Source organism: Centropristis striata, chromosome 18, assembly GCF_030273125.1.
Source record: "Centropristis striata isolate RG_2023a ecotype Rhode Island chromosome 18, C.striata_1.0, whole genome shotgun sequence".
In the NCBI taxonomy this organism is placed as follows: Eukaryota; Metazoa; Chordata; class Actinopteri; order Perciformes; family Serranidae; genus Centropristis; species Centropristis striata.
This window is the reverse complement of record NC_081534.1, coordinates 2,381,179-2,396,230: the sequence shown is the minus strand read 5'-3', so window position 1 is coordinate 2,396,230 and position 15,052 is coordinate 2,381,179. Positions and strand designations below refer to the sequence as shown.

The following is a 15,052-nucleotide window of genomic DNA, read 5'->3' as shown; positions in this document are numbered from 1 at the left end:
TGCATTTGTGCCCTAGAAATAGCAATCAAGAGCACATAAAAAAGTCACTACAAGTACCTCATTAGCATCTTTTCATTTTGTTACACAACAGACGTTTGAAAGCTTTTTAAAGTCAGTGCCTGAGACATTATTTTTCCCACCAAAACAATGTAAATTCAAAAGACATTTATCTAGCAATTACATGGTCAACATGTAAATAAAGATAAAACATCAAACACAGTTTTTGCCAGAGTGACACACTAGCGCCGCTTAAAGCAATGCCAGTTGATGTGATTATACAAAAAATACAGTATTACTGTCTGAAGGGAGTGGGGATTTTTTTTTTTTATGGGAATAACAAAAAATCACAGCAATAAACATATGGTACAGAAGATACTTGTGCTTGTAAAAAGCCACCAAAGCTCTGGCTTACGCTGAGATGGTAAAGATTGAGAGGTCAGACACTCCTGTCCCCTTTAGGAATAGTTTCTTTCCTCTCATAACTGCTGGCAATTATTAGCATGAATAACAGCTGTTTCGGTATGTAATATAGAGTCCATCAGTTGTCCCAGATCATAAAACAGCTGCATATTTCTACAGAAATTTGTTGATATAACTCATGGCTACTTCCTCAATATACAGTTATAATCTGGCTTTAGTAAATTGCTGCCAAAAGAAAATAATGTTAAGTCAGGTAGAAGGTGTGTCTGAGCTCCATTATACACTATGAACTCTTTAATTATGTTCTTCGCGTATAATGAAAACGCTGCTGAAGGCTTCACCTCTGTGTGCCTTGGGCAAAGCAATGCTTTTAGAAAATAGTTATGATTTGAGAAGAATATAGGCTAGCTAAGCATTATACCAAAATTGCTGCATATGCTGTGCCCCCACAGTGTAATAAGAGGTGAATTCTCATCCTGCAGCTCTGAGCAGATGGAAAAGCAGCCTTCCAAAAAGCTGGTGTACTTCTGTAATGTTGGATAACTTGCTGTTGCTCTTTTCCTGATAAACTTAGAAGTTATCCTCTTCATCTCTCCGGGACATGATCAGCTGCCTCCTGGGACCTGTGAGATGAGGGACACTTGATGGGGAGTCCAGCACTCCAGAGTCCAGTTTAGGAGTGGAAGTACAGCGTGGGCCGACCCGGCCCATGAGCCCACGGATATCTCTGTGGAGGGCTGGATCGCTGGGGATTGAGTTGAGGCGGACCCCCTGCTCCAGACCCCCCATGTCCCGGTCCAAACGGGGGTTACTGGCACTGCTGGGAGACTGAGGATCTGCGCTGAAATATAAGGTGGAACTTGACTCCGTGGGGCAGAAGTACGGCTCCGGACTGTCTCCAAACACAGACTTGCCCTCCGGTGAACTCCGTTTGAAGTCGGATGTGGGTGACTCCATGGGGCTCTCCATCTCCAGACTGTCGTCCTCTTCTTCGGGCTGCTCCGTCGACGTGGGCTCGCTCACACTCTGGAACTCGTCCTTGCAGTCCGAGAGAGGAGCCAGGCCTTTCCCCTGAGACTCTGAAGTGGAGACCCCCTCGCAGCTGCCTCCTGCTGTGATAGTCAAGCCCTCTTGACTCTTAAACTCTTGGTTGTACTCCTCCAGGTCCAGGATAGCTGCTGCTCCTCCGGCCCCGTACGCCCGGTTGATCTTCCCCAGGTCTCCTGTTTTCAGAGCCAAGCGGATTAGGAGCCAGTGGTGGTGATAGCAGGGGCAGGAGCTGTTAGCCCGGCCCCCGCAGGTTCCTGGGTGCTCCAGCAGAGAACCGGCCACGCCTGAGAGGGAGAAGCTGCCGTGGTTCTGGATGGAGGCAGCTGGCAGGCTTTTGTCCCCGAAAGAGAAGGAGGACTCCCCTCGTTCTATACAGGTGCTGCCCATGTGGTTGTGGTTGGTGCCCTGGGAGATCTCGGTGGACTTGGGGTGCAGGAAGCGGTAGTAGAGGACCAGAGAGGTAGCGCCTGGGAAGCAGGGGACAGGACACAGTGGATTTTAGTTCACTTAAAAGGTTTTAGTATGCTTGTACTCAGTATTCAATACTGTACTATACTGCCCTACAAAGTCTAACCGCAGTAACTACATTTTTGTTATAACTAAAAATGAACTCCTTGATGTCTATCTTATCTTATGACAAAGTTTTAGATTTCAATTTTGCTTTATTTCAGAGAAATAATGATATAAAAACCACAAAATCCAACTCAAAACCAAGCAGTAATTGCACTTACCACAGTCTGCTTTGGATATACATACTAATTTAAAGTTAAATTGAAGTTTATTTGAAAGGGAAATTATTATCTAGATGATGAAGTAAAAAAAGTGAGATCAAATTATATTAAGGCTAAAATATAACATTTCATCATAATATTAAGTCTAAAATACACAAATCTTTGAATAGAGTTGTTAAACACTTTTAAATACACTTATCACAAAACCAATCTGAAAATGTTTATTCACTGAAAACAAAATATAAAAGCTGAAAGAAGAACAACAACATTGTTGTTACTGCACTCTGTTTCTGCATTACTATTAGAACCTTTTACAGCAATGCAGTAACTAGGTTTTTAAGGTCAAAGGTCAAATAAATTATCATGATTTTGTAGCTTAAAAATGACATCATCAATACATGTAGAAATAAGTGTCATATTACTTATCTACATGTAACCAATTTGGCTGGCCGGTTAAAACGCGTTAAAAAAACGTTAAAGCAGTTTTTCTCAGTTTGACCCTTTGCATAGTTACTGCAGTTAGACTTTATAGGGCTGTGTAGCCGTTAGTTTGAATCACCATCTGGGTTTTATTACTCAGATACAACAGAAACTAATAGATGTTTTGGCACTAGTCTAATAACCACTGAACATGAAAACATGTTAGACAGATCTGTTCCAGAGAAAAAGGGAGCGCAGATAGACGGAGTGACTCACCAAGGAGAAAGCTACACAGCACCGTGGTGGGCAGGGTGACGCTGTCCCATGATGCTTCGCTGAGGAAGTCGGAGGCGGCCAGCAGCAGAGTGGCGTTCTCTATGAACATGAACTGAAGGAGGAGAGAAGGTCACACCATCAGTCATCTGCAGGCAGCTTTGCGTCACTGTGAGCTAGAGGTGAGGATGACGATGCAACTTATCTGCCTGTGTGTCTGTGTGTGCAGTGCAAGTATTCAGATCTTTTACTTCAGTAAAAGTACTAATACTACACTGTGAAATTACTCCACTACAGTAAAAGTCCTGCATTCAAAACTTACTGAAGTAAAAGTACAAAAGTATCAGCATCAAAATGTACTTAAAGTTTCAAAAGTAAAAGTACTCGTTATGCAGAATGGACCCTCTCAGATTTTTTTATATATTCTAAATATATTATTGGGTTATTTGTATTGATGCATTTATGTAAGCAGCATTTAATTTTGTAAAGAATAATTTTAACTACTGCATATACTGTTATATGGTATCATTTAAAAACAAAGTTCTAATCACTTTAAATTTATAATTTTTGTCATGTTAAATATTGATCCAAAAAGTGTCCAGTAACCAAAGCTGTCAGCTAAATGCATTGGAGTAAAACGTACAATATTTGCCTCAAAATTTAGTGGAGTACAAGTATAAAGTTTTTAAGACAGTAAAAGTCCTGCATTCAAAATTTACTGAAGTAAAAGTACAAAAGTATCAGCATCAAAATGTACTTAAAGTATCAAAGGAAAAGTATTAATTATGCAGAATGGACAAACTCAGGTTGTTTTATATATTCCAGATAAATTAATGCATTATTACTATTGATACATTTATATAAGCAGCATTTTAATTAATGTTGTCAAGGTAGGGCTCCTTTTAACTATCTGTTATTTAATTAAAAATACGTCTAAATTAGTTTGTTTGATGTGTTTTATGTTAAATCTCAACCTGAAAAGTATCTAAAGCTGTCAGATAAATGTAGTGGAGTAAAAAGTAGAATATTTGCCTCAATATGTACTGGAGTAGAAGTATAAAGTTACATAAAATTATTTACTAAGTAAAGTACAAGTACCTCAAAATTATACTTGAATAAATGTACTTAGTTACACACTGAAGTAAAAGTACAAAAGTATCAGCATCAAAAGTAAAAGTACTCGTTATGCAGAATGGACCCACTCAGATTGCTTTATATATTCTAAATACATTATTTAGAAATAGATTATTATTATTATTATTATTATTATTATTATTATTAATTTTGTAAAGATAGGGCTAATTTTAACTACTTAATAATAAACTGTTAACTGTTGTGCATTTTCATTTAAAAAAAACATATAATAACTTTTAATTTATCATGTTTTTTATGTTAAATCTCAACCTGAAAAGTATCTAAAGCTGTCAGCTAAATGTAATGGAGTAAAAAGTACAATATTTGCCTCAATATGTACTGGAGTAGAAGTATAAAGTTACATAAAATGGTAAAACTTTTTATTAAGGTACACATATTCAACATTAATTAGTTGCTTGTTAGCATGCAAATAAGTAAGATATTAATTAGTCATTATTAAGTAGTATTAACAACTTCCTTTCTTACTAATAATAAGCAATAATTCTGAGGTTATTGAGGGAAAACTCTTAGTTAATGTCTTACCGGTGGTATAATAAGGCCATGCAGAATAAGGCATTAATAACTACTTAATAATGACTAATTAATAGCCAATATGTTACTTATTTGCATGCTAATAAGCAACTAATTAATGTTGAATATGTATGTTCCTTAATATAAAGTGTTACCAATGAAAATACTCACGTAAAGTTCAAGTACCTAAAAATTTTACTAAAGTACAGTACTGTAGTAAATGTACTTAGTTACGTTCCACCACTGGCTGTGTGTGTATGTGTGTGTAGGTCAATGAGGCGGTGCTGTACGTGGAATACATAACAACATACAGTCAAACTCAAAAGTCACGTCTTACTGCATAAAAACTGGCCATGCGGTAACGCGAAGGTCCATCTTTGACGTTGAGGAAGAGGAAGACGTGGACGAGCCCCATGACGCCATTAAAGGCACGCCAACACCAGGGGCCGGTGCAGATGTCTGGTTGCTGTGATACCAGCCAGAAGGAGGCCGTGAGCCAGTGGAAACCTGGAGGTCAACGTATAAATAGAGCAGGAGATACAAGCGCAATAGGGAATCCATATGCAGTGTATCAGTGTTGCAGAGGAGCAAGTGAAAAACTGGATTAAGAGGACATGCTGCATCATTCTGAGCATCATTACATCACTCATTAACTTAAAGGGATAGTAGGGATGGATGCAACCTGCACGCTCCCAGTTTGGAGGAGCAGGCAGGAGGACAGAGGCCGCAGACCTGTTTAAGTTTACACAGCCGCTAACTTAACCCTTTGATGCACAACATGGGTCTAAAGTGACCCGATATGTATGAGTTTTTAATGTTCTATATCTTTGCAATGAATTATTTTCATCGTTCAGTATTCCAGGTTTTCCCCAATTAGTTTGTTTTTGATCATCAATAAGTTAGCTGAGTAGTTAGCTTAACAAGCTACTTAGCTAAAAACTTAGCCAAGAGGTTAGCTATGTAGTTAGCTTGGAAAGCTACTTAGCCAATAAGTTAGCTAAGTAGTTAGCTTGGCAAGCTACTTAGCCAATAAGTTAGCTAAGTACACTTATTGGCTAAGTATTTAGCCAAGTAGTTTGCTAAGCTAACTACTTAGCTAACTTAGCCCCCAAAACGCCGTCACCGTCTAAACAAAAGGCACTTCCGATAAAATATTTTGTCGTTTTCACCCGCGAGCGTCCTCGTGTAAACGGGGCCTTAGTCTATTTTAAGACAAAAAAAACACTCCAAACATTTTTTTCCTAACTGGCATCTTAATGCGTACCATAGAGGGTTAAGTGTCAGCTACACATAAGCTGCTCACCTGCCACTCCACAGACCCACCAGTTAAAGACTCTGGCAAAGAACATGAGGCAAGTCACCCTTGCAGCCAGCATGCCTGCCCTCCACACCAGCTGGCACAGCAGGGCCGCCGGAGGCATGGCCAGGTGGCCCGGCCGTATCAGACAGCAGGCTCTGCTGTACAGCACCAGGGCCCAGGAAATAGACAGCACGCACAGGCCACAGCAATAGGCCACTGAAGGGAAAAACAGATCAACAGAAAAGAAAAGAAAACCTTAATCTCTTGTTCTGACACTGCGACAATTTAAAAATATGTTGTGCATAATCTACAATGGTGTATATATGGTCATCTATTGTCAAAATGAACCAAATAAAGTATTGTTGGCAAAAGTAATAACCTACTGATATTCTCAAGGGCTTTAAATCATTCTTTGACCCAGAAAATGTATTTTTTGACACCAAGATTGACATTTTAAGTGGCTTGGAAGATATACTGGTTCTCATAGACTTTATGTGGGTGCCATATCCATTCCGGAATCTTGATGAAGTGGCTCCTACCAAAAATTGAAACCTATGGTCATGGAGAGCATGTGGGAAAAAAAAAAATCAAATCTGGTCCTAAGCCGCCAGACTAATTGACTTAAACAATAAACTTACATTTAGTCATTCAGCAGATGATTTTATCCAAAGCGACTTGCAGGACAAAAAAGGGAAACAATGAAGGTCTAGTGTGATAAGAGGCGTTAGTGCAGCAATAAGGTCTAGTGAGGATTCTATAAGGCAGCTGTTCTCAACCTTGGGGTCGGGACCCCAATTGGGGTCGCGAGATGATTTCTGGGGGTCGCCAAATCATTTTGGAAGTCAGCTCTGTCTCCACTGTGTTAAAGTGTTCATGTGTTAATGCGTTTTAGTCTTTTTGGTCATTTTGTATCTTTTTTTTAGTCATTTTGTGTCTTTTTTTTTGGGTAATTTTGTGTCTTTTTTGGTCATTTTGTTTCTTTTTTTGGTCATTTTGTGTCTCTTTTTTTGTCTTTTTTTTTCTTTTTTTGGTTATTTTGTTTCTTTTTTGGTCATTTTGTGTCTTTTTTGGTCAATTTGTGCCGCAGTACTGGAGATAGCTTTGTAGGCCAGCATTAGAGATCTGAAATTTGTGATTTTTTTCTCATAAATTTGTCTTTTTCCTCAAATTTGAGTGTTTTTTTCTTGTGAATTTGTGATTTTTTTCTCTCGTTAATTTGTGAGTTTTTTCTCATATAAATTGAGATTTTTCCTCTTAAATTTGTGATTTTATTTTTCTCGTAAAATTGACATTTTTTTTCTCGTAAATTTTAATTTTTTGATCGAAAATTTGAGGTTTTTTTTCTTGTAAATTTGTCTTTTTCTCATAAATTTGAGATTTTTTTTCATACATTTGTATTTTTTTCTCTTAAATTTGTGATTTGTTATCATAAATTTGTGATTTTTTTTCAAATAATTTGTGATTTTTTATCGTAAATTTGTGATTTTTTTATCGTAAATTTGTGATTTTTTTCTTGTAAATTTGTCTTTTTCTCATAAATTTTAGATTTTTTTTCTCATAAATTTGTATTTTTTTCTTATAAATTTGTATTTTTTTCTCTTAAATTTGTCTTTTCCTTGTAAATTGATCCAGAGTCTCTGGAGTTTATCTGGTGACTAAAAGGGGAAATTTGGCCTTTTACCGCTCTTTCTCTTTCTCTTTCTCTTGTGAGTCCTAAAACTCTTCTTATCTTATATCTTATAACTAATCTTACTGAGCTTAATGAGCTTAGTGATAATAATTCATGAAGCTCAGTGATTTTGCTGGGCGTATGCCTGAATCAGGGCGTTCTTTTGCTGGGTGCAGTACCGGAGACAACTCTGTAGGCCAGCATTAGAGATCTGAATTTGATGCTGCAACATGTAGCCAGTGGAGAGTTTTTCTCGGAAAATTTGTGAGTTTTTTCTCATGAATTTGTCTTCTTTCCTCAAAGATTTGACAGTTTTTTATCGTAAATTTGTATATTTTTCTCTTAAATTTGAGATGTTTTTCTCATATAATTTGTGATTTTTTTTCTCAGAAATGTGCGATTTTTTTTATCGTAAATTTGAAATTTTCGATCGAAAATGTGATTTTTTTTTTTTCTCATAAATTTGTGATTTTTTTCTCGTAAATTTGTCTTTTTTCTCGTAAATTGTTCCAGAGTCTCTGGAGTTTATCTGATGACAAAAAGGGCAAATTTGGCCTTTGACCACTCTTTCTCTTTCTCTTTTTCTCTCTTGTGAGTCCTAAAACTCTGCCTGTCTTACTGTAAGAGCTTAGTGATAATAATTCATTATTTTGTGATTTTGCCTAGCGTATGCCTGAATCATGTTCAGTAGGTGGGTGCAGAACCGGAGACAGCTTTGTCGGCCTGCATTAGAGCTGTGAATGAGATGATTCCTGCTGAGATAAGTCTACCTGGGGACATGACGCCTACATCCGTGGACACCACCACATACGCCTGCAGCAGGCTCTGAGGCAGCGTGAGGACCAGGGCCTCCAGGAGCCACAGAGCAGCCACGTCCGCCTGCTGCATGACGGCAGCTCCCAGCTCGGCCACCGAGCCCTGCATGCGCAACACGGACCTCATGCAGTCCCACAACCTGCCAGCAGAGGGAGACAGAGACAGACGTGAGACACAGATTGAAGATTTCAATGACAGAGTAGATAGATTACTTTATTCATCCCCGAAGGGAAATTCGGTTGTCACAGCAGTCCGGTATTCAAGTACAATAAAATACAATAGAATAAAATACTGAGGTAGCATAAATAAAAACAACAATAGAAAAAAAAACACAGAATAGAACAAGGACACCTAAGAAGTTTAAAAAGAACAGCAGTTGTCAGGATGGTTGGCAAGATGATGGTAATAATTAAACTGGTGATATGATGCAACAATGCTATAGTGACTAGACGGTATATAATAATAATAGTACAGTATATAATATATATAATATAATATGTAATAATAGATAATAAACAATATAAAAATAAAATGAAAAATATAAATAAAGTAATTACAAGTAAAATAATATAATATATAATAATAATAATAATAATAATAAATAAGGCTGGTAAGGCCGGTATAATAATAATAGTAGTATATTACAGTATATAGTAATAATAGTAATGGCAGCAACAGTATATATAATAATAATAATAATAATAATAATACAGTATATAATATATATAATATAATATGTAAAAATAGATAATAAACAATATAAAAATAAAATGAAAAATATAAATAAAGTAATTACAAGTAAAATAATATAATATATAATAACAATAGTAATAATAATAATAATAAATAAGGCTGGTAAGTATGTATAATCATGCTCTACTTTTTCATTTTTTATTTGTTGTTTTTATTTTTTTATCTAGCTTTTTTACTTTTTATTGTTATTTAATTTTGTTTTTATTTTATTTTATTTTATCTTACCTTAATTTATTAATAATTTAATAGATGAAACCAGAGATTTAAAAAATAAAACAAATCGTAGATTACATTCTAATCCAACACAACTATCTAAATGTGTTTTTTTTAAATGTATTCAAGTCGGTATAGTAATAATAGTAGTATATTACAGTATATAGTAATAATAGTAATGGCAGCAACAGTATATATAATAATAATAATAATAGTAATAATATTAATAACATAGCAAAGTGTCATGCATAGATTTAGTGCATAGATTTTAGTGCATTTCAGTAATGTTGGTTCTGGCAGAGGTAGATGAATTATAGAGTCTTATTGCAGAAGGAAGGAACGACTTCCTGTATGGTTCCTTGGAGCAGCGGGGTTGTATGAGTCTGTGGCTGAAGCTGCTCTTTAGCTTGTTTAGTGTTTTGTGGAGGGGGACACAATACTTTCTATACTTTCTGCATACTTGATTGGTTTGTTTCCTACAAGGGCACGCTGGATTAAACCCCGAACAACATATTAAATGCAGGTGATGCTATATTTAGAAACATCACATGTGGAGCTACCAAGATGTTACCTTTTGAAGATGCCCAGGTGCAGAATGTGTATAACAGAGAGATAGCATCGCCTGTCATCACCATCATCGTAGTACCATTTCATACTGAGGAGCTGGACCGCCGTCCCCGGTAGAAAGAGGCCCAGAGTGAGGCCCGCCCACTGCGTCTCCTCGTTCCAAAGGTAGAACCCTATACAGTAGAACACTAACAACACACACACACACACACACATGCAAAGTGTCTTTACGGTCAATTGAAATATGTTTGTTTTCAACAAGTCAGTCACAAAAATAACAAGATTTCTTACCAAATTATCTAAGTACCAAGGTAACTACTCACTTCCATCATTTTCGAAGTCAGCTCTGTCTCCACTGTGTTAAAGTGTTCATGTGTTTTAGTGTTTTTGGTCATTTTGTATCTTTTTTTTAGTCATTTTGTGTCTTTTTTTTGGTCATTTTGTGGTCAATTTGTGTCTTTTTTGGTCATTTTGTTTCTTTTTTTGGTCATTTTGTGTATTTTTTTTGGTCTTTTTTTGGTTATTTTGTTTCTTTTTTGGTCATTTTGTGTCTTTTTTGGTCAATTTGTGCCTTTTTTGTAATTTTGTGTCTTTTTTGGTCAATTTGTGTCTTTTTGGTAATTTTGTGTCTTTTCAGGTCATTTTGTTTCTTTTTTAGGTCGATCTGAACTGTGCGTGTGAGGATCTACTCACTCACTCTGTGAAAAAAATGACAGAAAAACACCAGATTTTGAGATTCTTCCAAAAATGGAAGAAAAAAAAGTCATACTTTATTTACAATGTCCATTTTTGTCAAAAAAAGGTAAAATTTTAAAATCACTAAAATGCTTTAAATGGACCAATTATAGTCTTTTGTATCTAGTTACTTTGGGATGTCCAAAAAATGTATGACATAAAATGTATAGACAACAACTAAAAATGCTTCAAATGGGTCAATTATAGTCTGTTGATATATATTAGATCATAATATGGCCAGAAATGACGGGAAAACACCATATTATGGGGTGTCCAAAAATGACATGACAAAATGTTGATTGTTGTATTAAGATTTTTTTCAAAAATGACTAAAAATGCTTAAAATGGACTAATAATACTCTGTTGATGTTATACATGTTATAGTATTATATGTCAAACAATGTCAGAAAAACACCGTATTATGGGATGTCAAAAAAAAAAATACTATAATATGTCGATTTTTGTCAGAAAAGGTCAAATTTGGATGCTAGAAATGACCCAGTTATACTCTGTTGATACAGGTGGTAGTATAGTAAATAGTTCATAATTGGCAAAAAAACCCATCATATTATGGGATGTCCAAAAATGGCCCCCTCGAAAAAATGTCATACTATATAGCATGTCGATTTTTGTCAAAAATGACTAATAAATGCTAAAAATGGACCAATTATACTCTGTTGATACATGTCATAGTATTATCTTTCAAAATGACAGAAAAACACCAGATTATGGGATATCCAAAAAATTTAAAAAAGCACTGTAAACAATTGTCTTGTAAATTAACAGTAAAATACTGGCAGCAGGGTTGCCAGCATTCTACTGTTAATTTTACATTTCCTCTACTGTTATTTACTTTATTTACAGTATGTTACTGTGATAAAACCACATACTGAATTACAGAACAATCCTGCATTTCATTGATTTTTACAGTAGAGTAAAACACAGTATAGTGCTGAAGCTAGTTGCAATATTGTTGCAGTATACAATGCAGTCATTTTTTAAAATAGAGCATATTACTGTCTGAAAGCCAATTACTATGAATTAAGCGCTACCTTCACTGTAACCTCAGTAATTTTAATATACCATATACTGAATGAGTTAGTTAAGTAAAATACAGCCTAGGGCTGGGCGATATGGCCCTAAAAGAATATCACGATATTTCAGGCTATTTTTGCGATAACGATATTCTTGACGATAAAGGAAATACTTATAAAGATATAGAAAATATGATTTTTTTAGTCTGTATAAATAATTTTTAAAAAATAAATAAAATGTAGTGTGAAGTGCAAATCTCAACAGTTGCCAAATACAAAAAAAATTACTCTCGAGTATGAGCAAATAATAAAAAAATAACCATTTAGGGGTTCCGGGGGCATATTTTAATGACATTTTGTAAAGGAGAATAAAGGTTCTTGTATGTTTTATTTAAGGCATCTTATTTTGACAGTCTTCTTGTAAATTCTGTGGTGGATTCTCTTAACACACTGTGCTCTTATTTTGAAAGCTGCATGTGTTTAGCGACAGGGAGTAAGTAGCTTTTTGTGATTAAAACAACTTTAACCACTACATCAAGAAGTAGGAATGTTGCCAATATCATGATATGCATTTTTTTAACCATAAAAAAAATATACCGATATTATCGTCAACGATACGATATGGCACACCCCTAATACAGCCATTAAAAATGTGGACAAGAAGAGACTTAGAAAATATCACATATATATATATATCATATATTTTATGGGAAACGGCAAGCCTCCTACAAATATTGCCCAGAATGTATTGTTTTCTACAGTATAATACAATTTTAATGAAAAAGAGTATGTTACTGTCACAGTTTGGCTGTTTTCTTACAGCAATTTGTTACAGTGAGGTCAATATATCAATTTTGTAAAACAAAAAAAACAAAACAAAACAACAACTAGTTACTTATTTAGGTATTTAGTTACTCTGGTACCGGCCCTGAAGTACAGTCTGATTTATTAGAGACATGCAATTTATAAATGAAACCACACATAAAATGCAGCATACGTGTGAGGATCTGAGAGCTGCACAAGCCAGCAGAGAAATGAAAGAGAACATACACCTTGCTCATAAGTGAATGATCCTTTAATTAAAGAGGAAGCTGTTCCAATGAGGTGATAAGCTCCACCTCCACCATGAAAACCCCAGAGTCTTACCCCTGGCTTTAACTCCGCCTCAAATTATTTGTCTTTAATACTAGTCAGGCGGCTTAGCTAAATAAAGGGGACACGCTGGACAAAAGCACCACATTTTTTCCACGTGCTCTCTATCACCATAGGTTTCAATTTTTGGTAGGAGCCACTTCATCAAGATGGCCGATCCGAGATGGCACCCATATAAAGTCTATGAGAACCAATACATCTTACAAGCCACTCAGAAGGTCAATCTTGGTGTCAAAATCTACATTTTCTGGGTCAAGGAATCATTTAAAGCTGTTGAGAATATCACTAGATGATTATTTGATCAAATAGATATGTTCATTTTCACCCAGACTGGTAGGCAACTCGCTTCAAGAGAATCCTGAGCTGAAAATGTTTGGAATCTAATAATTATGTAAATACATGGCCAAAATGAACATATCTATTTGATCATCTAGTGATATTCTCAGTAGCTTTAAATCATTCTTTGACCCAGAAAATGTATATTTTGACACTAAGATTGACCTTCTAAGTGGCTTAGAAGATATACTGGTTCTCATAGATTTTATATGGCTGCCATCTCCGATCTGCAATCTTGATGAAGTGGCTCCTACCAAAAATTGAAACCTATAGTGATAGAGAGATTGTGGAAAAAATGTGGTGCTTTTGTACGACGTGTCCCCTTTCTTCCCAAATCTGGTCCTAAGCCGCCGGACTATACATAAGACCCTCTGCACTGTGGGAATTATAACATATTGATCATTTAAAGTATTTTTTCTGTGTCAGGGTGACTGGAGTGGAAGCAGCAGTACAGTATTTTTGATCTTGTTGGAATAATATTCCTGCTGAAGGCAAAGTCACACTTTGTACCTCCAGTCACCTTGTCTCTCTGTCCTGCCCTTGGCCCATTGATCTGCTTAGTCAGGGAATCATCATCACACCTGAGAGTGCTGCACACTGTTTGCTATACACACTCCAGATGTGCATTAAAGACATAATTGCATATCAATACTAATAGATTTTTTATTGTTATTATACAAGATAACGAAATTTCCTTCAGACTCACTGCTTACAATATGTTAAAAAGGTACACGTTAGAATAAAACATAAATAAATCACATAGGGCTGCTATTTTCATGATCGATTAATCTGTTGATTATTGAAACGATTCATCGATTAGTTCTTTGGTCAATAAAATGAGTGTTTCCCAAACCACAAGACGACGTCCTCAAATCTCTTGTTTTGTCCACAAACCAAAGAGATATTCAGTTTATTGTCATAAAGGAACAAAGAAACCAGAAATATTCACATTGAAGAAGCTGAAATATGAGAATTTGGACTTATTGTCTTGAAAAAAAAACTGCTCAAACCAATTATTAGATTATCAAAATAGTTGACAATTAATTGAATAATCGATTATTGTCTGATTAATCGAATAATTGTTGCAGCTCTAAAAATCAAATCAAATAGATACCGGTATGAGATGAAAAGGCTGTAGTGTAGATAAAGGAACCAAATAACAGCAGTAATAATTATAATATGCTATTTAGTGATATGTTTTTGAAGGTGCAGGACCAAGGACAGCCTTTACTGCGGAGGTTATGACCCCTGAAAGTCGCTATGCATTAAAAAACCAGCTATAGGTTTGCAAATTCAATAACATAAAGCTTTGCTGGAGCGTCACCATTAACCCTGCTGGAGCTTTCTGTTCACAATGGCTGAGCAACAGCATTCTCCATTCATTCCAACGAGCAGATCCAGCATTCCTCTGCCCTGTTTCCCATGCAGCTCCAGCCCGCACCACCACACCACTAGCATGCCCACTTACGAGCGGTCCGTTCGGCCACGATCACCAGCGCCGACACGCCGAGCAGGACCGCCTGGCAGCCCGCCACCCAGCAGCCGCTCCGCCGGGCCGCCGCCGGCATCCTGCGGACCACCGCCCCGGCAGCGTGCATCATGACAGGGAGAGCAGCGAGCGGGAAGAAAGCGGGGACATTATCGTGGGCATCCTCCTCCTCCACCCTGCTCCTGCTGCTACATCCGATCCCTGCGTGTCCCTCCTCCTCCTCCTCCTCCTCGCGCCGCTCCCCCCCCCGGCCCGCAACAATATGTGACGTCACTGCGCGCTTTTAAAGGGGCATCAGTTTACACTGTCTATGTGCTGTCATTGGATATAATACAAGGACATTGTATTGGTGCATAAAAGAATTAAGAAGAAAAATACAAAAACAACGTAAGGACAATTGATATTTTTAAGAGCAAACACAAGATTTAT

General features: G+C 36.5%; 1 protein-coding gene across 1 annotated transcript; it reads right to left on the bottom strand.

Annotated features, from left to right (window-relative positions):
• Positions 1-760: 760 nt before the first annotated feature.
• xkr5a (XK related 5a) lies at positions 761-14,849 on the bottom strand. Its single transcript, XM_059357141.1, has 7 exons — positions 14,603-14,849; positions 9,882-10,065; positions 8,299-8,483; positions 5,863-6,075; positions 4,897-5,066; positions 2,898-3,009; positions 761-1,937 (listed from the first exon to the last, which is right to left on the bottom strand). The coding sequence occupies exons 1-7, from the start codon at positions 14,733-14,735 to the stop codon at positions 991-993; spliced, it is 1,944 nt and encodes a 647-aa protein (XP_059213124.1). The 5' UTR covers positions 14,736-14,849; the 3' UTR covers positions 761-990.
• Between the last annotated feature and the right edge of the window lie 203 nt (positions 14,850-15,052).

What these genes read in the sequence shown, in the direction of transcription:
- xkr5a (XM_059357141.1), bottom strand. Translation starts at nt 14,735, where the DNA reads ATGATGCACGCTGCCGGGGCGGTGGTCCGCAGGATGCCGGCGGCGGCC. An exon ending in CGTGGCCGAACGGACCGCTC is followed by an intron (nt 10,066 to 14,602) that starts GTAAGTGGGCAT and finishes GTGTGTTGTTAG; the next exon opens with TGTTCTACTGTATAGGGTTC. An exon ending in GCTGTGTAGCTTTCTCCTTG is followed by an intron (nt 1,938 to 2,897) that starts GTGAGTCACTCC and finishes CCTGCTTCCCAG; the next exon opens with GCGCTACCTCTCTGGTCCTC.